General features: G+C 37.0%; 1 protein-coding gene across 1 annotated transcript in view; it reads right to left on the bottom strand.

Moving 5' to 3' along the window:
• CFAP47 (cilia and flagella associated protein 47) overlaps positions 1 to 27,881 on the bottom strand; it is a 516,906-nt gene that overhangs the window by 331,011 nt on the left and 158,014 nt on the right. The window contains 2 exon segments of the mRNA XM_073798895.1: positions 5,012 to 5,207; positions 22,599 to 22,758. Of these exon segments, the coding sequence (XP_073654996.1) occupies positions 5,012 to 5,207; positions 22,599 to 22,758 (356 nt within the window).

A 27,881-nucleotide genomic window follows, 5' to 3' on the forward strand; every position in this document is an offset into this window, starting at 1 on the left:
AGATTAAAAGATTAATTCATATATGAGACGTTTCTTCACCAAAAAAAAGTACTTTCTAGTACAATGTAATTCAAGTCATGTCTATTTCCTATTTAAGCAACAAAGTTTAGTCTACTTACAAGATAGGGACTTGGAAAAACTGTGAATCCCAAAGTTGTAAAGTTAAGGTTGAGGAACTACACTCTCTCACAAAATGGCATTTAAAGCAAGTCCCCGAGGTATAAGTAAGCACTCATCATATCTTGCAGGCGAAATGTTAGAAACTAAAGGCCGTTCTATGCTCCTCAACTTGGACAATTTTCATTTATTTCCAACCATTACATCACACATGGAATCCATTTTCTCTGGATCTCAGAATGCTTAACTGTAAAATAAGGTATTGAGCTAGAGAAGCTCTGAGGTGGGTCCAAGATCTGGTAGTTTATGAAAATAATGCTAATAGGCAATTCACATCGGTATACAAATCCTCACAATTTATATAATTTTAAGATGTAAACCAGCCACTCTTTACATCTATTTCTTTGTATATATAGGCATATATTTCTAAATAAAAATTTGTTTCACTTTCCTTTTTGTCATTTTATATAAAGGATATCAATATATGTAGTCTTCCTTAACTTTTTATTAATCTCAATATTTTGTTTTCTAAGATTCATAATACATTGTCTCATTAGTTGAAGTTCCTCCACTTCACAGGTATAGAAATATTCACGTACACATATATCACAAATTATTTATCCCTTTACCTGTCACTGAACATTTGTGCAGTTCCCAGATTTTGCTATTCTGAATAATGCAACTATGACTAATTTCAAACATACCTTGTAGAACACGTGCACTTTATTTTATTTAAGTATAGTTGATTTATAATGTTATATTAGTTTCAGATGTACAGCACAGTGATTCAATATTAGTTATTATAAAATATTGGCTATTTACAATAGCCAGGTCATGGAAGCAACCTAAATGTCCACTGACAGACAAATGGAAAAGGAGGATGTGGTACATATATACAATGGAATATTACTCAGCCATAAAAAGGAACGAAATTGGGTCATTTGTAGAGACATGGATGGACCTAGAGGCTGTCATACAGAGTGAAGTAAGTCACAAGAGAAAAACAAATATTGTATATTAACGCATATATGTGGAATCTAGAAACATGGTACAGATGAACTGGTTCACAAGGCAGAACTAGAGACACAGATGTAGAGAACAAACGTATGGACACCAAAGGGGGAAAGCGGGGCGGGGGTGGTGTTGGTGGGATGAACTGGGAGATTGGGATTGACATATATACACTAATATGTATAAAATAGATAACTAATAAGAACTTGCTGTATGAAAAAAAGAAATTCAAAAAACAGTTATAAAATATTGGTTATCTTCCCTGTGTTATATAATATATCTTTGTAGCTTATTTATTTTATACATAGTAGTTTGTACCTCTTAATCCCCTTCCCCTATCTCGACCCTCCCCCTACCTCTCTCCCCTCTGGTAACCACTAGTTTGTTCTCTGTATCTATGAATCTGTTTCCCTTTTGTTATATTCATTCGTTTTATTTTTTAGATTCCACATATAAATGAAAACATAACAGTATTTTTCTTTTTCTATCTGACTTACTTCACTAAGCATAATACCTTCCAGGTCCATCCATGTTGTTGCAAATGGCAAAATTTCATTATTTTTTATGACTGGATAATATTCCATTGAATATGTAGAATATATACACATCTTCTTTATCCATTCATTTGTTGATGGACACTTAAATTGCTTCCATACACTGGCTATTGTAAATAATGCTGCTATGAATACTGGGGTGCATTAATCTTTTTGAATTAGTGTTTTTATTTTCTTTGTATATATACTCAGGACTGGAATTGCTGGATCATATGATAGCTCTAGTTTTAATCTTTTGAGGAACTGCCATGCTGTTTGCCATAGTGGCTGCACCAATATACACTCCCACCAACAGTGAACTAAGGTTCCTTTTTCTCCACATCCTCGTCAACATTTATTATTTGTTGTCTTTTTGACAACTGCCATTCTGATAGGTGTGAGGTGATATCTCATTGTGGTTTTGATTTGCATTTCCCTGATGAGTTTTTCTTGTATATACTGTGAAGTGTAAATGTTGGGCTATGAAATATGCCGATGTTACACTTTACATAGTATTATCCAGTGTGGTCCTACTCACTGACACTGTAACTAGTAACCTGATTTATTAATGTTTGCCTACCTAGGACAAGCAAAATACTATCTTATTGCAGTCACTAATTTTTACTTCCAAGTTTACAAAGAGGTCAATTATATGTTTTCTTGTGTTTATTTTCCGTTTTATCTGTGAAAGTGATTGAAACTTTTTGTCAACATTTCTGTTGAGTTACTTGATATTTTTCTGATTAATTTGTATCAGTTATTTATTTTATTGTTGGCATGATTTTAAGGCTTAAGAAATCTTTCTCTACCCACAGACATTAAAATTGTTTTAATTTTTTTTTTGCCTATATTCAAATTGCCTATCTTTTTTTTTAAATTTATTTATTTATTTTTGGCTGCATTGGGTCTTTGTTGCTGCGTGCAGGCTTTCTCTAGTTGTGGTGAGTGGGGGCTACTCTTCATTGTGGTGTGTAGGCTTCTCATTGCGGTGGCTTCTTGTTGCAGAGCATAGGCTCTAGGCGCACGGGCTTCAGTAGTTGTGGCATGCAGGCTCGGCAGTTGTGGCTGATGGGCTCTAGAGCACAGGCTCAGTAGTTGTGGTGCACAGGCCTAGTTGCTCCATGGCATGTGGGATCTTCCTGGACCAGCGCTCGAACCCGTGTCCCCTGCACTGGCAGGTGGATTCTTAACCACTGTGCCACCAAGGAAGTCCTCTAAGTTATTTTTTACATTTGACCTTTCACATTTAAGCCTTCAATCCATGTGTAATGAATTTTCATGTATTAAGACAGGAATCCAGTTTGAAATATTCCATACAATCGATTATTCCAGCACCATTTATTGAAGAGTAATCTCTTTGCTCCATAGATCTATACTACCTTTGTCATATATTCAGTATCCATCCATGTGTGGGCCTTTTTCAAGTCTATTCTACTCCTTTGCACATTTTCTCTATCACTGCACCACTATCACATTGATTTATTAGTCTTGATATTTGGGAAGCCAAGCCCTTCTCACCTTATTCTTTTTCTTCAGGGGTGGCTTGGCTACTCTTGACCCTTGATTTTTTCATATAAAATTTAGAATTTTACGTGTCAATCTCTATGAAAAAATTTATTTGAATTTTTATTTCAGTTGCATGAAATATCTAAATTGATTTGTAGAAAACTGTCCTTTTTACAATATTAAATATCCCAATTCATGAATATGTGTAAATCTTCATTTATTTATGAGTTCTTTGACTTAAATTTTATAATTTTCTCCATACAGTTCCATACAATTCTTCCTATTATCTTTAATTGTTAATGTTTTTATGAATAGTAGTTTTACGGTTGCACGTTCTAAATGTTGTAAGCTGAAATGCTATTGAATTTTAAATATTGGACTTATATTTGTCTATCTTGATAAATGATCTTCATAGTTTTAAATATCTACATATACATTCTTTTAATTTCCTATACAGAAATTCAGATTCCAACATACACCAAAGTTTAAGAACCACTGATCTAGAGAAGATTTGCTTGCTTCTGCTGAAAGATAGAAGGACTTACTCACGTGGAACGAGTTTAGCCTCCTCCAGATTAATCCAGGAATCAGAGATTAAGTTTTCCTATCTTGAAGTTGTCCCAATTTAAGAACAAGCTTGCATTTGGCATTTTATTACAGTTCACCACTCCTACTCTAGTTTCAGCTTATAAGAATGTATTCTTCTGGTTTGGCTTGATCTGATACCCTTTAGAGACCTCCCACACTTCTCAGCAGCCCAGCAGTTTTATATTATATATATTTTAATACATACATACATATATATACACACACACACAAACACAAGCTCTATTTGTTTTGTAATGTGAGGGTTCATAATATATCTAGGCCAATACAGTCCTGGGAATTTGAGCTCTTCATAAATTTTTTAAAAAATGAAAACAGATTGCATTCTCTATGGTATGTGCACATGATAGGCAGAATTCTGTGATGGCCACCAAGGGTCCTGTTCCTTAGTGTACAAACTGCACAGTTCCCACTCCTTGGGTGGCAGGATCTGTAAATATGATGAGATATCACTATGGTGATTAAGTTATGCTATATGGCAATAGTAAAGGAACTTTCCATAGGTAATGAAGGTCCCTAGTCAATGGAATTTGAGTAAGCAAAGGGAGATAATCAGGGGCAGATCCAATTTAATCAGGTGAGAGAGAAAAGTCAGAGAGCTGATGTACTTCTGGCTTTGAATGAGTTAAATCCCATGTTGTGAGGAGGGGACCACATGTCTAGGACTTGAGGGTGGCCTCTAAGAGCTGAGAGTTGTCCGAGCCAACAGCCAGCAAAAAAACGACGTCTGAGTGCTACAACTACAAGGATTAGTTCTGCCAACAACCAGAGAGCATGGAGGAGGACTGAGCCTCAGAGGAGACTGATGCTATAGCCCACACCTTGAGCTCTGCCTACTGAGACCGTGAGCAGTGGACACTAAACTAACCTGGACTCCTGACCCACCCACCACCTACGCCCCCAAAGAAAACTGGGAGGACAAATTCATGTTTTAAGACACTCAGTCTGTGGTAATTTGTCACACAGCAAAAGAAAACTAATACACTGAGTTTTTAAGCTTGCTTCTCATACCACATAAAGAGATATACCAAAAATTTTTACCAGAAAATTAAACGACTAACGGTGAGACAACTAAATGGGCTTTTGGGGGGCATTTTTAATTTAAATGTACAGTTAAATATTTTAGTAGTTCACTCCAACTATAGAAACAAGTCAGACATTGTTCATGACTCATATAACACAGACAGAAAGAAAAAAGCACCTAAAGAAAATGTGGTCAATTCACATTAGGCATCTACCTGAAATAGTTTTGAGGTAAAATGTTGACATCCATCACAGTTGTTACATCCAAAGGAACAGGATTAAAAAATATGAAAGGAGGGTCAAACAATAACTTGGGTAATTTTACCTCTCCAACCAGACATAACATTCGATAGCAAACTGGATTATCATTTAAATGTATAGGAATATCAGCTGTGTATTTTCTAGGCTGTTCTAATGAAAGAAAAACATTTTTTAAGTATTTTAGATTAGTTCACACACAGCAAAAAACATTTACATAATTTAAACCTTACTAAATATTAAGATGTACTATGAAGTTACAGCTCAGTAGAGCAGAATAGATTACCCAGAAACTGGATTTATCCTGCCAAGGAACTTAAGACTTGTAATGAGGTGTCATTGAAATAAAAATCTTTTAAAGTGCACTCTGTCTAGAAATAGAGTACGTCTCCTTACAGTAGATTTTCATTATTATGGGAAAATACATATACCTTGGGGAAACAGTAAAACAGGACTTCTTTTTCTAATTGTTTTCCATGCCTTAAAAGGAGCTGCCCATCCCTTTAGTATATGCAGCATGAAGATGAGGTCAGATAACTGCCATAAAGATCTCAGGGAATACTGAGAAATGGATATGCTGAGAGGAAAGGAATGTGCTTTCTTGCAGATTTTTAGATTTATGTAAGGCTGTCAGGGTCGACTGGCCAATTTCACCTGGTAGGAAAAGATAGGAAATTGCCACATGGCAACTCACAGGAGGAAAGGCAGTTTGTGTAGGAGAAAAAGGCTCAGCACAGAAGCAGCAGGCTGGTCTCGGACAACAGGTGCCATCAGAGCCAGCTGCCAATGCCTTTTAAGACCCAAATCCCCAAACGTAAGTCTCACAGGCAGAAAAATGTGATCTCATGAGTATGAATTCAAAGTTATAGTTTAGAAATCAAAAACTTACTGAATTCTGAGTTTTGAATGGATTGCTTTGAGATTATTCCTGGGTTTTAGAAGTGTTAAAGGTTTCTGGGATAATGGAGAAGGGGTTCCTTGTGTAAACTAAGACTACTGGGGATTCAGTAACACATGTTTTTAAGCTCAGGTATGCCTTCTCTCTCATCTGAGATGTAAGTTATATAAAGGTGTTATAGGCATGTTTAATTTTTTTTTAAGAGTTAGGATGAGATCCTAAGGAAGGAGCCTATAGGTTTGACTGCTTGGGTTCAGCCCCATACTGCAGGAAAAGGCAAATGGAAATGTTTCTTATTTCCTTCTAGATGATTCAGTCCATTTCATCTGGATATAAATGTTGATAAGGACATAAAGGAGAAGCTCTGTATAGAAATACAGGTGGTGGCTTTAGCTGGACTACCTTTTATACTATTTCTTTTAGGACCAGACACATTAGAAACTAAGAAGAAATACAAAGAAATATATAATGAAACCTAATAATTTTTATAAAGTAAACTTCAGAATGCAGGGAATATTTGATGTTTTCTATCATCTTTTCAGAGTTCTAAACAGAGGTAATAAAAGATGAAACATTTAAAAAATCTACTAATCACGATATCCTATGTACTGTCTCTCACACATAAATCTAAAGTGCATATACAAGGCCAGGCTAAGAGATGTGCTGGACATAGACTTAATGCAATACTGTGCTAACAGAATATTATGGAGAAAGCGAACACACAGCTCAATGAACTCTCTAAAAAGCTTAAAAGCGGTAATAGGTTCTTATCCTGCCTTTTCTGTTGTTAACATAGCTAGCCGCGGGTATTTTATTAGATTGCCACATGTGTAAAACATAGTAGTGTCCGAGAGATCCCAATGCAAGTGATTTACTGAGGGAGTGCTCTCAGGAGGAACCCGTGGGTAAAGGAGGGAAGCAGAACAGGGCAGGGCAAGAAGCTATGAGAAGCTGTAGTTTTAGAATCCAGATTCAACCTGATTCCACAGGGAGCTCTGGGATATCAGAAAGAGCAGGGGGAGGGGGTGGGAGGGAGTGGGTTGGGTCACCTGAGGTAGTAGTGGTGGTTAGACTTAATCTCCTTGGTATCTCTTCATGAGGTATCTTCCTCCAGCCAAGGGCAATCCCCTGGAGAAAGGGACAAACATAACCTGCCAGGAACCAACACCCACAACTGAAGAGAGGGATGGAAAAGCCCAGTAATGGGAATCTGGATAGGCCCAAATAGCATATACAAGAGCCTGTAATCTTAACATTGCTTCATAAGTAAGAATAATTAGGAAGAAAAACAGGTAAGTTACTATAATACCCTTTTAAATAGAAAAATAGTCTGGAAATGACATTTGGTATGCTTTAGTTATAGTATATAAACTATAAAGGTACTTAAGCAGATGCTTTCAATTAGAGACAAATAGTAGTATAGACTTCCTCAAAGAGAGAGAAAAAAAAAAAAAAACATGCATAGATGTTTTTACAAGCACCTTCCTGCTGTTCCTTTGCTCCTGTCTGCTTAAAAAAGGTAGTTGCCATACCTTCACTTCCTAAAGCTCATTATCTGAACAATTCTATGTTTTAATGTAGCACGGATTCTCATGTGGAGAATCTTCTTCATGGATTCTCATGTTGAGAATCTTCTAAGATATGCACATCCTGGGTGTCAGGCTCAGGAAACATTGAGGTTATTTACATGAGAACTAAGAACAATCTTATCCAAGGGGAGTGAGAGTCTAGCCACACAAATTAGATTCAAGAACAGTGGTTAAGATTCAGAAGGGATTGATGATTTGCCTACATACCAGTGCGGATAACAGATACTATCACAGCCCTGCCTCTATCCCTGTGGCAGTCCAAGGAAGAGCAATAAAGGGGGAGTGAAAACTAAAACCCACCTCACTCAAACTCTTGAAAGCCCTGACAGTATAAAGGAGCCCTGCTTGGTTAGCAGTATAACAGGTTCTACCCAAAGTGGAGATAAAATATATTTGCCCTACTTTAAGTGATATTGATGGCAAAGGTTCCATCTACAAGGCAAAGGAAATAGGAGACATAAAAGCCCTGACCATGGTTTGAAATAAAAGGCTTATACCACAGTCAGATTACAAGAAGAGAAAATGGCAGAACAAAAGTGTAATCAATCACCAATGCCTGCTAGAATAAAACGGCAGATGCTACAGGATAGCACAAAGAACAAGGACAAGATCTCACTAGGTGTGATTAAAAGAAATCTTAAGTTAATTAGAGACCCACATCTCTCAAGAGGCTGGGAAAAGTAAACAAGTTGCTTTCTGTGCTGCTTATTACACTGTCCTTCCAAAGCCCTGTGACCTGGGGGGTGAGAAGTTATGTTAATAAGATTATTGGAATCATGGTTTGCACATAAGTGGGGGTGTGTGTGTAAAAAAGTTAGACAGTGGATCAGATTTAGGACAAAGGGATTCAGTCGGGGCCAGGGGTGGACAGAAAAACAGACTTTCAGTCAAAAATCAAAATGCTACCATTGTAACTTGTCCAAAAGGAGACTAACTTGTCCTAACAGTTTTCTGATTAAAAAAAAAAGACTAGAGGAATTTTTTAGTTATTTGAAATGTACAGATGCAGAGAGATACCTCTTATCCCCACATTTAAAAAAAATTATTGTGGTAAGAACACTTAATATGAGATCTACCATTTTAACACATTTTAAAGGTATATTACAGTATTTTTATATGTAGACACAATGTTGTACAGCAGATCACTAGAACTTATTCGTCTTGCATAACTGAAACTTTATACCCACTGATTAGCAACTCTCCATTTCCCCCTTCCCTAGCCCCTGAAAAGCACCATTCTATTCCTTGTTTCTCCTAGTTTGACTAATTTAGTATCTCACATAAGTAGAATCACGCAGTATTTGTCTTTCTGTGACTGGCTTATTTCACTTAGCATAGTGTTCTCAAGATTCAAACATGTCACATATTACAGGATTTCCTTCGTTTTTTTTTTTTTTTTTTTTTGGCTTTGCCCTGCAGCATGTGGGATCGTAGTTCCCCCAACAGGGATCCTACGCGCAACCTCTGCAGTGGAAGTGCAGAGTCTTAACCACTGGACAGACAGGGAAGTCCCCTTTTTTAACGATGAATAATATTCCATTGTAAGGATATACCATATCTTCTTTGTCCATTCATCTGTCAGTGACATGCCCCAACACATGCACAGAATCCCTCGGCAAAGTATGGGCAACTTATTGATTTAAAGCATTTAAGGAAATCACTGTTTAATCATTAGATGAGCTCTAAATTGAGAGTTCAGTGGACAAATAAGAAAGAGAATACAAATCTTACAGAATTAGTTCTGTAATGTCATTAAACAAACAAACAGTAACAATAATAACAACAAACCAAAAATTGCAACAACTACTGAGTGGAAGTGAAGTTCTCATTTCCATGGTAGCCATATTACATTACTTATAATGCCCCATTTTCAAAAATAAAATTTGACACACACAAAACACCAACAGTGAATGATCTATACGCAGGAAAAAAAATTGTCAGTAGAACCTGTCCCTGAGAAAGTTCAAACATTACACATACACACACATATTTATATATAAATATATATTATACATAAATTGCAGAGTTGATGTACAGTAAATGAAATGAAAAATTCATTCAACACAGTTTCACCAGTAGATCTAAACTGACTAAAGAATCAGCCAACATGAAAAAAATGTCAGTTGAGTTCCTCCAGTATGAGGAACAGAAGAAAACAGAATGAAGAAAACTAAACAGAGCCTCAAAGATCTACAGGACAATATCAAGTAAACCAATATACACAAAACGAGAAGCCCAGAGATAGAGAAAGAGAGAGTAGAAAGACCATTTGAAGAAATAATGGCCAAAACCATACAAAATTTGATGAAAACCATTAAATGAAACATGTAAGGATTTCAATGAACTCCATGTAAGATAAATTCAAAGAGATCTACTCTCAGACATATTTGTCAAATGGCCAAAAACCAAAGGAAAGAGAGTCTTCAAAGCAGAAAAAGAAAAGTGACTCATTATATATATGGGATCTTCAATAATGTGAACAGCTGACTTACCAAAAACCTTGAAGGCCAGAATGCAGTATGAAGACATATTTAAAGTACTGAAAGAAATAGACTGTCAACCAAGAATTCTATATCCAACAAAATTATCCTTCAGAAATGAGGAATAAATTAGGACATTCCCAAATAAACAAAAAATGATAGACTTCATCACCAGCAGACCTTTTCTAGAAGAAATACTAAAGGGAGCCCTTGAAACTGAAATAAAAGGAAACTAGACAGTAAACTGGATCACAGAAAGAAATAAAGAGGTAAAGGTAAATATATGAGTAACTATAAATGATAATATAAAAGTAGTTTTATTTTCATTTTCCTTGACTATCTGATTTTTTTTAAATGCATACTTATTTCACTTAGCATAATGCCCTCCAAGTCCATCCATGGTGCTGCAAATGGCAAAATTTCTTTTCTTTTTATGGCTGAGTAGTATTCCATTGTATATATATATACCACATCTTTATCCATTCATCTGTTGATGAACATTTAGGGTGCTTCCATATCTTGGCAATTGTAAATAATGCTGCTACAAACATTTGGGTGCATGTATCTTTTCAAATTAGTGTTTTTATTTTTTTCGCATGTATACCCAGGAGTAGAACTGCTGGGTCATATGGCAGTTCTGTTTTTAGTTTTTTGAGAAACCTCCATACTGTTTTCCACAGTGGCTGCAGCAACACGGATGCACTTCAAGGGCATTATGCTAATTTAAATAAGTCAGATGGAGAAAGACAAATACTGTATGATATCATTCATATGTGGAATCTGAAAAAAAAATGCAACGAATTAGTGAATATAACAAAAAAGAAGCAGACTCACAGATATAGAGACAAACTAGTGTTTATCAGGGGGGAGGGGGGAGGGGCAATATAGGAGTAGGGGATTAAAAAGTACAAACTATTAGGTATAAAATAAGCTACAAGGATATACTGTACAGTATGGGGAATACAGCCAATATTTTATAATAACTATAAATGGTGTATACCTTTAAAAATTGTGAATCATTATATTATATGCCTGTAACTTATACAATATCGTACAACTAAACTTCAGTAAAAGGAAAAAAAACCTTAAAACTACACAGAAAAAAAGTATAAGAAAGTAGTATAAAACTGTATTGATGGGATTATATTGTGCAAAGATGTAATTTGCATGACAATAATAGTACAAAGAAAGGGGATGCTATATTGGAGCAAAGTTTTTGCATACTGTTGAAATGAACTTGGTATTACTCTCAATTACATTTTAAAAAGTAAGATGTTACTAGTATTTTCCAGGGAAGTCACTAAGAAAATACCTCAGAATTTTATTAGGAAAGAAACAAAAAGGGAAGTTAAATGTTAAGCAAAAAGACAGATGTAAATCTTTCCTTAACTTCATTAGTAATTAATCAGTAAATATAAAATAATTCAGTACAGTGATGAAAAGGCTGAGATAAGTAAAATAAACTTTAAAAAATAATCCAAATTCATGTCATCTACAGGAGACACGTTTAGATTCAAAAACACAACTCAGTTGAAAATAAAAGGATGGAGAAAGGATATAAATGCAAATAAAAACTAAAAGAGAGCTGTGGTGGCTATGATAAATTTAGAAAAAATAAATATTAAGAAAAAAATTGCTACTATAGATAAAGAAGGACATTATATGTACTGATAAGAGGACAAACCATCAAGAAGATATAACAATTTTAAGCATATATGCACTTAACAGAGCCACAAAGTACATGATGAAAACCTGGTAGAACTGAAAGGACAAATAAATAACTAAATAATAACCCTATAAAGCTTCAATACTCCACTCCCAATTGTGGGTAAGTCAAGTAGGTAGAAGATCACTAAAGAAATAAAAGACTTAAACAACATTATAAATGAACTGGACCTAACACACATCTATGGAACATTCCACCCAACAAGAGCAAAATACATACACTTCTCAAGTGCATGTGGAACATTCTCCTGGGTAGACCATACTTTAGAGTGTAAGGTAAGCCTCAATATATTAAAAATGACTGAAACCATACAAAGTATGTTCTACAACAACAATGGAACAAAAATAGAAATCAATAATAAAGTGAAATTTGGGAAATTCTCAAATACATGAAAATTAAACAACACACTCCCCAAAAACTAATTATTAAGAAATGGCAGGAGGAGCTTCAAGATGGCGGAAGAGTAAAACACGGAGATCAACTTCCTCCCCACAGATACCTCAGAAATACATCTACCTGTGGAACTGCTCCTATAGAAGACCTACTGAATGCTGGCAGAAGACCTCAGACCTCCCAAAAGGCAAGAAATGCCCCCACGTACCTTGGTAGGTCAAAAGAAAAAAGAAAAAACAGAGACAAAAGAATACGGACGGGACCTGCACCAGTGGGAAGGAGCTGGGAAGGAGGAAAGGTTTCTACACACTAGGAAGCCCCTTCGTGGGTGGACACTGTGGGTGGCGGAGGGGGGAAGCTTCGGAACCGCGGAGGAGAGCGCAGCAACAGGGTTGCGGAGGGCAAAGCGAGGAGATTCCCGCAGAGGATCGGTGACGACTGGCACTCACCAGCCTGAGAGGCTTGTCTGCTCACGCACCGGGGCGGGCGGGAGCTGGGAGGTGAGGCTTGGGCTTCGGTCAGGTCGCAGGGAAAGTACTGGGATTGGCTGCGTGAACACAGCCTGAAGGGGCTAGTGCACCACAGCTAGCCAGGAGGGAGTCGGGGAAAATGTCTGGAGCTGACGAAGAGGCAAGAGACTTTTTCTTCCCTCTTTCTTTCCTGGTGCGCGAGGAAGGGGATTAAGACCACTGCTTAAAGGAGCTCCAGAGACAGGCACGAGCTGCGGCTATCAGCGTGGACCCCAGAGACAGGCAAGAGACGCTAAGACTGCTGCTGGAGCCACCAAGAAGCCTGTGAGCAAACACAGGTCACTCTCCACACCTCCCGTCCTGGGAGCCTGTGCACCCTGCCACTGCCAGGGTCCCGTGATCCAGGGACAACTTCCCCGGGAGAACGCACTGCGCGCCTCAGGCTGGTGCAACATCATGCTGCCCTCTGCCACTGCAGGTTCGCCCCACATCTGTAGCCCTACCTCCTGCAGGCCTGAGTGAGCCAAAGCCCCCGAATCAGCTGCTCCTTTAACCCTATCCTGTCTGAGTGAAGAACAGACGCCCTCAGGCAACCTACACGCAGAGACGGGTCCAAATCCAAAGCTGAACCCCCCGGTGCTGTGCAAACAAAGAAGAGAAAGGGAAATCTCTCCCAGCAGCCTCAGGAGCAGCAGATTAAAACTCCACAGTCAACTTGATGTACCCTGCATCTGTGGATTACGTGAATAGACAACGAATCATTCCAAATTGAGAAGGTGCAATTTGGGAGCAAAGGTATATTATTTTTTCCCCTTTTTCTCTTTTTGTGAGTGTGTATCTGTATTCTTCTGTGTGATTTTGTCAGTATAGCTTTGCTTTCAACATTTGTCCTAGAGTTTTGTCCATCCATTTTTGTTTCTTTTTTACTTTAAAAAATTGTTTTCTTAATAATTATTTTTTATTTTAAACACTTTATTTTATTTTACTTTATTTTATTTTATTTTATCCTCTTTCTTTCATTCTTTCTATTTTTTCTCCCTTTTATTCTGAGCTGTGTGGATGAAAGGCTCTTGGTGCTCCAGCCAGGAGTCAGTGCTGTGCCTCTGAGATGGGAGAGCCAACTTCAGGACACTGGTCCACAAGAGACCTCCCAGCTCCACGTAATATCAAATGGCAAAAATCTCCCAGAGATCTCCATCTTAATGTCAAGACCCAGCTACACGCAACGACCAGCAAGCTACAGTGCTGGACACCCTATGACAAACAACTAGCAACACAGGAACACAGCCCCATCCATTAGCACAGAGGCTGCCTAAAATAATAATAAGGCCACAGACACCCTAAAACACACCACCAGAAGTGGACCTGCCCACCAGAAAGACAAGACCCAGCCTCATCCACCAGAACACAGGCACTAATCCCCTTCACCAGGAAACCTACACAACCCAGTGACCCAACCTTAGCCACTGGGGACAGACACCAAAAACAACGGGAACTATGAACCTGCAGCCTGTGAAAAGGAGACACCAAACACAGTAAGTAAAGCAAAATGAGAGACAGAAAAACACACAGCAGATGAAGGAGCAAGGTAAAAACCCACCAGACCTAATAAATGAAGAGGAAATAGGCAGTCTACCTGAAAAAGAATTCAGAATAATGATAGCAAAGATGATCCAAAAATCTTGGAAATAGAGAAAATACAAAAACATTTAACAAGGACCTAGAAGAACTAAAGAGCAAACAAACAATGATGAATAACATAAAAAATGAAATTAAACGTTCTCTAGAAGGAATAAATAGCAGAATAACTGAGGCAGAAGAACGGATAAGTGACCTGGAAGATAAAATAGTGAAAATAACTATTGCAGAGCAGAATAAACAAAAAAGAATGAAAAGAACTGAGGACAGTCTGAGAGACCTCTGGGACAACACTAAACACACCAACATTCGAATTAAAGGGGTCCCAGAAGAAGAAGAGAAAAAGAAAGAGACTGAGAAAATATTTGAAGAGATTATAGTTGAAAACATCCCTAATATGGGAAAGGAAGTAGTTAATCAAGTCCAGGAAGCACAGAGAATCCCATATAGGATAAATCCAAGGAGAAACATGCCAAGACACATAGTAATCAAACTATCAAAAATTAAATACAAAGAAAACATATTAAAAGCAGCAAGGGAAAAACAACAAATAACACACAAGGGAATCCCCATAAGGTTAACAGCTAATCTTTCAGCAAAAACTCTGCAAGCCAGACGGGACTGGCAGGACATATTTAAAGTGATGAAGGAGAAAAACCTACAACCAAGATTACTCTACCCAGCAAGGATCTCATTCAGATTAGATGGAGAACTTAAAACCTTTACAGACAAGCAAAAGCTGAGAGAGTTCAGCACCACCAAACCAGCTTTACAACACAAATGCTCAAGGAACTTCTCTAGGCAGGGAACACAAGAGAAGGAAAAGACTTACAATAACAAACCCAAAACAATTAAGAAAATGGGAATAGGAACATACATATCAATAATTACTTTAAATGTAAATGGATTAAATGATCCCACCAAAAGACACAAGCTTGCTGAATGGATACAAAAACAAGACCCATATATATGCTGTCTACAAGACACCCACTTCAGACCCAGGGACACAAACTGACTAAAAGTGACCAGAAGGAAAAAGATATTCCATGCAAATGGAAATCAAAAGAAAGCTGGAGTAGCAATTCTCATATCAGACAAAATAGACTTTAAAAGAAAGACTATTACAAGAGACATGGACACTACATAATGATCAAAGGATCAATCGAAAAAGAAGATATAACAATTGTAAATATTTATGCACCCAACATAGGAGCACCTCAGTACATAAGGCAAACACTAACAGCCATAAAAGGGGAAAGCGACAGTAACACAATCATAGTAGGGTACTTTAACACTCTACTTTCACCAATGGACAGATCATCCAAAATGAAAATAAATAAGGAAACACAAGCTTTAAATGATACATTAAACAAGATGGACTTAATTGATATTTATAGGACATTCCATCCAAAAACAACAGAATACACATTCTTCTCAAGTGCTCATGGAACATTCTGGAGGATACATCATATCTTGGGTCACAAATCAAGCCTTGGTAAATTTAAGAAAACTGATATCAAATCAAGTATCTTCTCCGACCACAACGCTATGAGAGTAGATATCAATTATAGGAAGAGATCTGTAAAAAATAAAAACACATGGAGGCTAAACAATACACTACTTAATAGCGAAGTGATCACTGAAGAAATCAAAGAGGAAATAAAAAAATACCTAGAAACAAGTGACAATGGAGACATGATGACCCAAAACCTATGGGATGCAGCAAAAGCAATTCTAAGAGGGAAGTTTATAGCAATACAATCCTACATTAAGAAACAGGAAACATCTCAAATGAACAACCTAACCTTGCACCTAAAGCCATTAGAGAAAGAAGAAAAAAAAAAAATCCAAAGTTAGCAGAAGGAAAGAAATCATAAAGATCAGATCAGAAATAAATGAAAAAGAAATGAAGGAAACGATAGCAAAGATCAATAAAACTAAAAGGTGGTTCTTTGAGAAGATAAACAAAATTGATAAACCATTAGCCAGACTTATCAAGAAAAAAAGGGAGAAGACTCAAATCAATAGAATTAGAAATGAAAAAGTAACAACCAACACTGCAGAAATTAAAAGGATCATGAGAGATTACTACAAACCACTCTATGCCAATAAAATGGACAACCTGGAAGAGATGGACAAATTCTTCGAAATGCACAACGTGGGGAGAATGAACCAGGAAGACATAGAAAATATGAACAGACCAATCACAAGCACTGAAACTGATTAAAAATCTTCCAACAAACAAAAGCCCAGGACCAGATGGCTTCACAGGAGAATTCTATCAAACATTTAGAGAAGAGCTAACACCTATCCTTCCCAAACTCTTCCAAAATATAGCAGAGGGAGGAATACTCCCAAACTCATTCTACGAGGCCACCATCACCCTGCTACCAAAAGCAAAGATGTCACAAAGAAAGAAAACTGCAGGCCAATATCACTGATGAACATAGATGCAGAAATCCTCAACAAAATACTAGCAAACAGAATCCAACAGCACATTAAAAGGATCATACACCATGATCAAGTGGGGTTTATTCCAGGAATGCAAGGATTCTGCAATATATGCAAATCAATCAGTGTGACACACCATATTAACAAACTGAAGGAGAAAAACCCAATGATCATCTCAATCGATGCAGAGAAAGCTTTTGACAAAATTCAACACCCATTTATGAAAAGAACCCAGCAGAAAGTAGGCACAGAGGGAACTCTCCTCAACATAATAAAGGCCATATATGACAAACGCACAACCAACATCGTCCTCAATGGTGAAAAACTGAAACCATTTCCACTAAGATCAGGAACAAGACAAGGTTGCCCACTTTCACCACTGTTATTCAACACAGTCTTGGAAGTTTTCACCACAGCGATCAGAGAAGAAAAAGAAATAAAAGGAATCCAAACTGGAAAAGAAGAAGTAAAGCTGTCACTGTTTGAAGATGACATGATACTATACATAGAGAATCCTAAAGATGCTACCAGAAAACTACTACAGCTAATCAATGAATTTGGAAAAGTAGCAGGATACAAAATTAATGCGCAGAATTCTCTGGCATTCCTATACACTAATGATGAAAAATCTGAAAGTGAAATCAAGAAAACACTCCCATTTACCACTGCAACAAAAAGAATAAAATATCTAGGAATAAACCTACGTAAGAAGACAAAAGACCTGTATGCAGAAAATTATAAGACACTGATGAAAGAAATTAAGGATGATACAAATAGATGGAGAGATACACCATGTTTTTGGATTGGAAGAATCAACATTGTGAAAATGACTCTACTATCCAAAGCAATCTACAGATTCAATGCAACCCCTATCAAACTACCACTGGCATTTTTCACAGAACTAGAAGAAAAAATTTCACAATTTGCATGGAAACACAAAAGACCCCAAATAGCCAAAGCAATCTTGAGAACGAAAAAGGGAGCTTCAGGAATCAGGCTCCTGGACTTCAGAGTATACTACAAAGCTACAGTAATCAAGATAGTATGGTACTGGCACAAAAACATAAATATAGATCAATGGAACAGGTTAGAAAGCCCAGAGATAAACCCATGCACATATGGTCACCTTATCTTCTATGAAGGAGGCAAGAATATACAGTGGAGAAAAGACAGCCTCTTCAATAACTTGCTGGGAAAACTGGACAGCAAATGTAAAAGAATGAAATTAGAACACTCCCTAACACCATACACAAAAATAAACTCAAAATGGATTGAAGACCTAAATGTAAGGTAAGATACTATCAAACTCTTAGAGGAAAACATAGGCAGAATACTCTATGGCATAAATCACAACAAGATCCTTTTTGACCTGCCTCCTAGAGAAATGGAAATAAAAACAAAAATAAACAAATGGGACCTAATGAAACTTCAAAGCTTTTGCACAGCAAAGGAAACCATAAATAAGACCAAAAGACAACCCTCAGAATGGGAGAACATATTTGCAAATGAAGCAACTGAGAAAGGGTTAATCTCCAAAACTTACAATCAGCTCATGCTGGTCAATATCAAAAAAACAAACAACCCAATCCAAAAATGGGCAGAAGAGCTAAACAGACATTTCTCCAAAGAAGATATACAGATTGCCAACAAACACATTAAAGAATGCTCAACATCATTAATCATTAGAGAAATGCAAATCAAAACTACAATGAGATATCATCTCACACCAGTCAGAATGGCCATTATCAAAAAATCTAGAAACAATAAATGCTGGAGAGGGTGTGGAGAAAAGGGAACCCTCTTGCACTGTTGGTGGGAATGTAAATTGATACAGCCACTATGGAGAACAGAATGGAGGTTCCTCAAAAAACTACAAATAGAACTACCATACGACCCAGCAATCCCACTACTGGGCATATACCCTGAGAAAACCATAATTCAAAAAGAGTCATGTACCACAGTGTTCATTACAGCTCTATTTACAATAAACAGGACATGGAATCAACCTAAGTATCCATTGATAGATGAATGGATAAAGAAGATGTGACACGTACATACAATGGAATATTACTCAGCCAGAAAAAGAAACTAAATTGAGTTATTTGTAGAGAGGTGGATGGACCTAGAGTCTGTCATACAGAGTGAAGTAAGTCAGAAAGAGAAAAACAAATACCGTATGCTAACATATATATATGGAATCTAAGAAAAAAAAAAAAAGTTCATGAAGAACCTGGGGCAAAACGGGAATAAAGACACCGACCTACTAGAGAATGGACTTTAGGATATGGGGTGGGGGAAGGGTAAGCTGGGACAAAGTGAGAGAGTGGCATGGACATATATACACTACCAAATGTAAAACAGATAGCTAGTGGGAAGCAGCCACAGAGCACAGGGAGATCAGCTCGGTTCTTTGTGACCACCTAGAGGGGTGGGATAGGGAGGGTGGGAGGGAGGGAGATGCAACAGGGAAGAGATATGGGAACATATGTGTATGCATAACTGATTCACTTTGTTATAAAGCAGAAACTAACACACCATTGTAAAGGAATTATACTCCAATAAAGGTGTTAAAAAATCCAATAAAAATCAAAACAGAATACACTGCAAAGACAGATGATCACAAAGAACAGCATAAGTATACATTACTCAACCATGAACATTTTTCTAGAATTATAAACTTTTTGATCTGATTCAGATTTGTACCTTAGATATCTATACTGGTTATAAAGTGGAAACTATGAAAAATTCATGTACGCAAAGTAGATGAATGGTCATTGGGAAGCATGGCATAAAATCTAAGCCAGAAAATTATACACACCACGTTGATCCTTTTCAGTCACCATCTCAATTAGTGATTTAATTCCAATAATTTTGTGTCCATTTTTCTGATGACAGGTATTTAGGGAGCTTAACAAACAGAAATTTGTTTGACTCTCAAACAGATTTGTTTGACTCTGAAATTTGACTCTCAAAAGTCTGAATCCAGAGAGTGTTCGGACTCCCATAGATACATCATGATGAAACAAGGTAGTCAGCCATTTTTACCAATTAAAAAATAGCTTACAATTATCATTAATATTATAAAGACATTTATGATATATTAAATGCAAAAATATAAGAGCATAAGGCAAAAGCAGATTATAATGTGCACATGTTATTCCTCAAATATTATAGTACAGTATATTATAGTATATAATATACTATGTGTATTGTATATTATAGTATAATCAAGCCTTTGCTGATGCAGCTTCCATCTACTTGTGGACTTAAAGAAAGCCTATCTAGAATTATTGGATAACTGCTGGAAAGCCTACATCTTCAATGAGAAAAGTTACAACAATCTGAAGGATGAAGCTTTTGTAGTGGATATTTGAGTGAGGTCCAGCAATTCAAATGATACCTATTGCTTGGCATATCACCCACTGGACCAATGTAACCAGGCCCAATACCTTTGTTAAAACTGGTGAGAATGAAGCAATCTCTTTTTCAACAGATCTACACATGAGAGAATGGAAGCCTATTTTAAATGACCACATGACTCTGATAATGATTTAGCAGATTTGAAAAATAAGAAAGAAACCAGGTAATCTTTAGAGCACCTGGTTCCAGCCATGCCTAAAGACAGGAAATCTATTCCTAGGTTTTTCCATTAGATGAGTCAAATAAATTAACTTTTACATTTAAGATAGTCTGAATTGTGAGAGGATCCCTACATCCTTCAAAACATTAAGTTTAAGAATCTCTCACTGGTCTTCCCTGGTGGTGCAGTGGTTGAGAGTCTGCCTTCCGATGCAGGGGACGCGGGTTCGTGCCCCGGTCCAGGAAGATCCCACATGCTGCGGAGCGGCTCGGCCCATGAGCCATGGCCGCTGAGCTTGCGCGTCCAGAGCCTGTGCTCCACAATGGGAGAGGCCACAACAGTGAGAGGCCTGCGTACCGCAAAAAAAAAAAAAAAAAAAAAAGAATCTCTTATTAATAAGAACTGCTTAACAATGGAATGGATAAATGTAACAAATTGCTATTGGAAGCAAATGCCATAAAATAAATAAATTTGCTCTTGGGAGCAAATCTCAGATGATTTAAGGACAAACAATGTAAGACAGCAGGAAGAGCTTAGATACAATATATTGTCATGAAAATAGAAGCAAAAGAAAATACAAAAATATTTTTGAAAGGAAAGCAATGGGTGGGAGGAAGAAATAGATCAAAAATGATTATGTTTCCCCCACATTTAGTATTAAACACTTCATCTTTGTAGCTGAAAAGAATAGAACTAAAAGGGAAAAATACAAGGAGTAAACACAATAGCTGCCAGATTAGTGAATCTTCCCATCAAAATGATGACAATGTGTGCCGTTCTAATATTATGTAAAAAGTATTAAAATATAATCAACCTGTAGGCTAGCTCCAGATGGAGAGAACAGAACTGAATACACTGTACGATGTTTTCTCCCTTGCTCCCAAGCCCCTTGCTCAGTAGTTGTGGGTTCTCAGAATAATACCATTGAGGACACACTGTTGACCAGCAAACGTCAGAGTGAAGAAAACAAACAAAAAAAAGAAATGGCAAAGTAAATTTTTAAATATAATTGTAGATTAAAAGGAAAACAAAACATATCAAAATTTATGGGATGCACCTAAAGCTGTGCTCAGAGTGAAATTTATAGCTATAAATGCCTCCATCTAAAAGATATTTTAAATCAATACCTAACACCTTGCACCATAAGAGACAAGGGGAAAAAAAATTATAGCCAAACAAAGTAGAATAGAGAAAATAATAAATATTAGAACAGAAATTAAAGTATAGGAAAAAATTAAGGAAATCAAAAGTTGGTCTTTGAAAACATTATCAAATTTTTAAAACCGTTAGCAAGAATGACCAAGGAAAAAAAAAGAGAGAAGATTCAAATTACCAAAGTCATGAATATAAAAAAGGTAAAATAAATACTAACTTTACAGAAATTTAATAGAAGGATTATAAGGAAACACAATGTACAGCTGTATACAAACAAATTAGATAACCTAGAAGAAATGTGCAAATTTCTAGAAAGACACAAATTACTTAAACTGACCCAAGAAGAAATATAAAATCTGAATAGACTTATAGAAAGGGATTGAAGAAGGAATCAAAAGACTTCCCACTTAGAACAGCCAAAACCCAAACAACTTCATTGGTGAAATGTACCAAACATTTCATGAAGAATTAATATCAATCTTCACAAAAACAGAAATGGAGGGAATACTTCACAGGCCATTCTCTAAGACCAGGTTAAGAGAAATAAACAACTCTGTTTACGGTCAACTGAATTTCAACAAGGTACCAAGATAATTTAGTGGGGAAAAGATATTCTTGTTCTTTACATAATAATGCATATAAAATGACACCTTAATTACTGTAAAAGCATGTTATTCTTTGCAGGGAAAAAACTCAATTATATGCCATTTTCTAGAAACTGGAAAAAATAACCTACAGTTCATTTAGAAAAGTAAATGTATAAGAATTGCCAAAAAGTTTTGAAATATATGTTTAGTGAAAGAAAATTTGCCATACCAATTATTAAAAAGCAAGCAATCCAAGAGGAAAAGTCAGATATGTTGCAGTGCCTTTTCTGATCTAGCCTTAGAAGTCACACACCATCACATCCATAATATCCCATGGGTCATATATTAGCTCTACTTGATGTGGGAGGGGACTACATAACAGCATGAATACCAGGAGGTAAGGATCATTGGGTGTCATTTATAATAACAGCTACCACAAAATTTTAGTAAGAAATTTCTTAAAACTGTTTTAAGAACATATAACAAATAATCTAAACTTTTATATACTTGATAAAATAAAATATGTGAAGGATAAACTGATACAGAAGCAACAACAAATACAGAAAAAAGTACCTACCTGGACAGAAATTTATAGAAACATTACACTCTTCAATTGGTCGCAGAGTCCCACTGAGTATGCTAAATTTGAATATGCCATCTTTGAAAAGTTTACCAGTATTACTAGTATCCAAATTCCACTCTAAATCTTTTTTTGAAGTATTATGTAAAACAAGATCCTGTTCACACATAAAAAATAAGAGATTTATAAAGATTATAATATGCAATATAAAATTTAGTTTGTATTGCTGTAGCAACTTGATAGTCCTAGGCACAAAGTCAAGCAATTAAATGTGGTAATCATAGATAAAATGTTTTAAAAGTGATGTTAGGCAAACAAAGGGGTATGCAAATATGTTCACAGCCTGTCAACAACTATGAAAAGTACTCAAAGGAGCTATGCTAGTTAGCAAGGACACAGAGTAACAAGAACCTTCATTCATGATGGTGAGAATGCAAATTGGTACAGTCACTTTGGAAGACAGTTTGACAGCTTCTTATAATGTTAAACATATGTCTACCAAGTGACCCAGTAATCCTACTCTTAGGTATTTTCTTAAGTAAATTGAAAATTTATGTTCACACAAAAATCTGTATGTGAATGTTTATAATAGCTTTGTTCATAATCACCAACCAATGGAAGTAGAAACAAACAAGATTTCCATCAACAAATGAATGTATAAACAAACTGTGGTACATCCATACAATGGGATAAAATTCAGTGACAAAATAAGTAAAATATTAATTCATGCAAAAACATAAGTGAAGATTAAATATATTTTGTTAAGTGAAAGATGCCAGACCCAAATTTCTACATACTGTATAATTAAATTACCTGTCATTCTGGAAATGCACAATTTTGTGGGTGGAAAAAAAAATCAATTGCTGCCAAGTGTCAGTGGAAAGAGAAGTAGGTGGTTGCTAAGGGGTTATACAGAGAATTTTTAGTGTAATGAAACTGTTCTGTATGGCACTGAAGTAGTAAATAAATTATTCTATACATTTTTAAAAACTCATACAACTGTATACTGCAAAGAGTGAACTTAAAGGTATGTAAATTAAAAACAATCAACCAAGATGCTGGGGATCCCAGCATGGACTGTAGACTGTGACAAGTTATATCACAAATGTAGGAAATAACCTCACCAAAGGTAGTGTGGGTGGTAAGGAGTGTCCTAACTAATTCTGGAAAACTGTGTTTTGACTGGAAACTATAAAGCTAAAGACAAAAAGATACTCTTTGTAAACACTGTACCCTAGTTGGAAAATATGTTAAGAATTCTAAAAGGGTACAGGTTAAAAATTCTGAAACTTCTTTACTAAGTCCACCAGAGTTAAAAAATAAGTAAATATATTATAAACAAGAGAGTCAGATTTCTCACTGTCAGAGTTAAAAATGACAAGGGAGAAAGACTGAAATGAACCTTGTGGTGCTGGATTACAGTCAGAGTTATCAGTTTGAATTCATGTTTAGATAAACAAACAGGAAAAGACATATAAATAGATGATAGACAGGCAGATAGACAGATAGGTAATTACCAATATATGTGTACTCATGGATTAGTACACATACAAATACTTCCTTTCTAGGCCAAAAGGGCCTAGAACACGTGACACCACGGTAGCAGCAAGCACACCTAGTGTACAGATCTTGGTTTCTAAATACCATTCTCCTGTAAAAGATAATGAGGTTTCTTCGAGAAAATGTTGACTCAAGAGCTGGAACAACTAAAATAAAAGTGACCCTGGGAGGGAGACCTTCAAGATGGCAGAGGAATAAGATGGAGAGATCACCATCTTCTCCACAAATACATCCAAAATACATTTACATGCGGAACAACTCCTACAGAACACATACTAAACGTGCGCAGAAGACCTCATACTTCCCAAAAGGCAAGAAACTCCCCAGGTACCTGGGTAGGGCAAAAGAAAAAAGAGAAAACAGAGACAAAACAATAGGGATGGGACCTGTACCAGTGGGAGGGAGCTGTGAAGGAGGAAAAGTTTCCACACGCTAGAAAGCCCCTTCACGGGCGGAGACTGCGGGTGGCAGAGGGGGGATGCTTCAGAGCCACGGAGGAGAGTGCAGCAACAGAGGTGCAGAGGGCAAAGCAGAGAGATTCCCACACAGAGGATTGGTGCCGACCAGCACTCACCAGCCCGAGAGGCTTGTCTGCTCACTCGCCGGGATGGGTGGGGACTGGGAGCTGAGGCTCAGGCTTCAGAGGTCAGATCCCAGGGAGAGGACTGGGGTTGGCTGCGTGAACACTGCCTGAAGGGGGCTAGTGCGCCACGGCTAGCCGGGAGGGAGTCCGGGAAAAAGTCTGGAGCTGCCAAAGAGGCAAGAGACTTCTTCTTCCCTCTTTGTTTCCTGGTGCACGAGAAAACCATAATTCAAAGAGTCAGGTACCACAATGTTCACTGCAGCTCCATTTACAATAGCCAGGACATGGAAGCAATCTAAGTGTCCATTAACAGATGAATGGATAAAGAAGATGTGGCACATATATACAATGGAATATTACTCAGCCATAAAAAGAAATGAAACTGAGTAATTTGTAGTGAGGTGGATGGACTCAGAGTCTGTCACAGAGTGAAGTAAGTGAGAAAGAGAAAAACAAATACTGTCTGCTAACACATATATATGGAATCTAAGGGAAAAAAAAAACGTTTTTTAGAACCTAGGGGCAGGACAGGAATAAAGATGCAGACATAGAGAATGAACTTGACACGGGGAGGGCGAAGTGTAAGCTGGGCCAAAGTGAGAGAGTGGCATGGACTTATATACACTATCAAATGTAAAATAGATAGCTAGTGGGAGGCAGCCGCATAGCACAGGGAGATCAACTCGGTGCTTTGTGACAACCTAGAGGGGTGGGATAGGGAGGGTGGGAGGGAGACGCAAGACGGAGGGGATATGGGGATATATGTATATGTATAGCTGATTCACTTTGTGATACAGTAGAAACTAACACACCATTGTAAAGCAATTATACTCTAATAAAGATGTTAAAAAAGTGACCCTGGACCATTTTGTAGCAAAGGAAGTAAGAGAATGCTTTAAAATCATAAAGAAGGGAGTATATCAAAGGGCCAATCTAAAAGAGGTCATTATGGCCAAAGCTGGAACAGTTTTAGCAACAAAATAAAAAATGTAACATTGGATTAAAAGTATGGAATAAATATATGTGAGGTCACAGCGATATATTAAGTAACTAACTAACTAACTAAATAAATGGAGAGAGGAAATAACCTTTCTTACAGAAAAATTCCAAATAATATATGTAAATATCCCCTCCAGAAGATGGAGCTTGTCCCCTACCCCTTGAGTCTGGGCTGAAATAGATGACTCACTTCCAAAGCATAGAGTGTGGAAAGGGAAAAATAGTTTCTCCAACTTTACAGTGGAGAAACCTGGCATGTATACTGATACCATGTCCTCCCTTCACATGATATGACAAAAAGCACATTTCACCTCTGTGACATTCTTCCCCAAAGTCCATGGAAAATAAGAACTGAGCCTAGTCAAGGTGGAAAATATAAGACAAACTGAAATTAAAGAACATTCTAGAAAAAAAAAAAAAGCCAGACCAGTATTTTTTTAAATTAACATGGTCATAAAAAATTAGTAAGATTGAGAACCTGTCATACATTAGAGGAGACTAAATGCAATATGGTATCCTGGATTGGACCCTAGTACAGTAAAAGGACCTTAGTAAATACCTGGTGAAATGTGAATAGTCTGTTGTTTAATTAATAATATTTTACTAATGTTAACTTCTTAGTGTTAAAAAATTGTTCTCTGGTTGTATAAGGTGTTAACATTGGGGAAAGTTGTGTAAAGTGTATGCAGAAAGTCCCTGCACTCTCTTTGTGATGATGTTCCCATAAATCTGGGAGCTATGTACATGACTTGTGTGCAAACTCATCTTTCCAGTGCAACTCGCTATGAAAACAAAAGCTTCAACCAGGTTTTTTTAAACTTTATTCTTCCAAATTGGAAGTGTGTAGAATGATCCATGCAATTGTCACCACAACAAAATAACACACTTTCTTTCTAAAGCATGATTGATTTAAAATATTCAAGATAAAAAAATGAGGCAATTTTACTCCCAGATGTCTCTAAGTACTGAGACACCTATTTAGCTCTAATATTTGTGTACTTTATAACGAAGTTCATTTGCACCTAATAAAGAAAACATCTTTTAATACAGAAGGTGAGCATGGTATCATACCAGTTATATGAATGCCTCATATTTCTCATTCTGAAATTGAGGAAATGGTATAAGATCTCTAACATACTATCCACTTTCTATATCCTAAGAATTGAACTGTTCCAGTCATCTATGGAGAGACATCGTTTAATTAGTTTAGCATGTGTAGTATGGTTATTTTTCTTTATAATTTCATCAAAATGATACATGTGCATAGCTTACACCAATAGTTAAAATACACTTACAAAAAAGTTGGCCTGGGCTTCCCTGGTGTCGCAGTGGTTGAGAGTCCGCCTGCTGATGCAGGGGACACGGGTTCGTGCCCCGGTCCGGGAAGATCCCACATGCAGTGGAGTGGCTGGGCCCGTGAGCCATGGCTGCTGAGCCTGCGCGTCCGGAGCCTGTGCTCCGCAGCGGGAGAGGCCACAACAGTGAGAAGCCCGCGTACCACCCCCCCCAAAAAAAAAAAAAAAGTTGGCCCACTCAGCTCCTCCTCATCAACAGTCCTGCTTCCCAGAAGCAACCAATTTTAACCAATTCTTATTTCAATTTTCTCTAACAGTTATAGCCTATTCTAAATGTGATACTGATATAGCTTACTTTAGGATTTTTATTGCTGCCATAACAAATTACCACAAAGTTAGTGGTTTAAAACAAAACAAATTTATCTCATTACAGTCTTGTAGATTAGAAGGTCAATGCAGATATCACTGGACTAAAACCAAGGTGTTAGAAAGAACTGTGATACTTTCCGGAGGTTCTAGAGAAGAATCTGTTTCCTCGCCAGTCTCAGTTTCTAGAGTTCAGACAAATTCTTTAGCTGGTGGCCTCCTTGCACTATCTTCAAATCCAGCAACATCACATCTCTCTGACCCCTCTTCTATCATCACATATCCTTCTGACCACTGTCAGGAAAAGTTCTCTGTTCTTAACTCTTCATGTGATTAGACTGGGACCACCTACATAATCTCAGACAATTTCCCATGCTCAGGATCATTATTCTAATTACACTATACATCAGCAAAGTATCTCTTACAATATAAGGGACTGTATTTACGAATGCAGGAAAACTGATATAAAAGACAAAA

This window comes from Tursiops truncatus, chromosome X, assembly GCF_011762595.2.
Source record: "Tursiops truncatus isolate mTurTru1 chromosome X, mTurTru1.mat.Y, whole genome shotgun sequence".
Classification (NCBI taxonomy): domain Eukaryota; kingdom Metazoa; phylum Chordata; class Mammalia; order Artiodactyla; family Delphinidae; genus Tursiops; species Tursiops truncatus.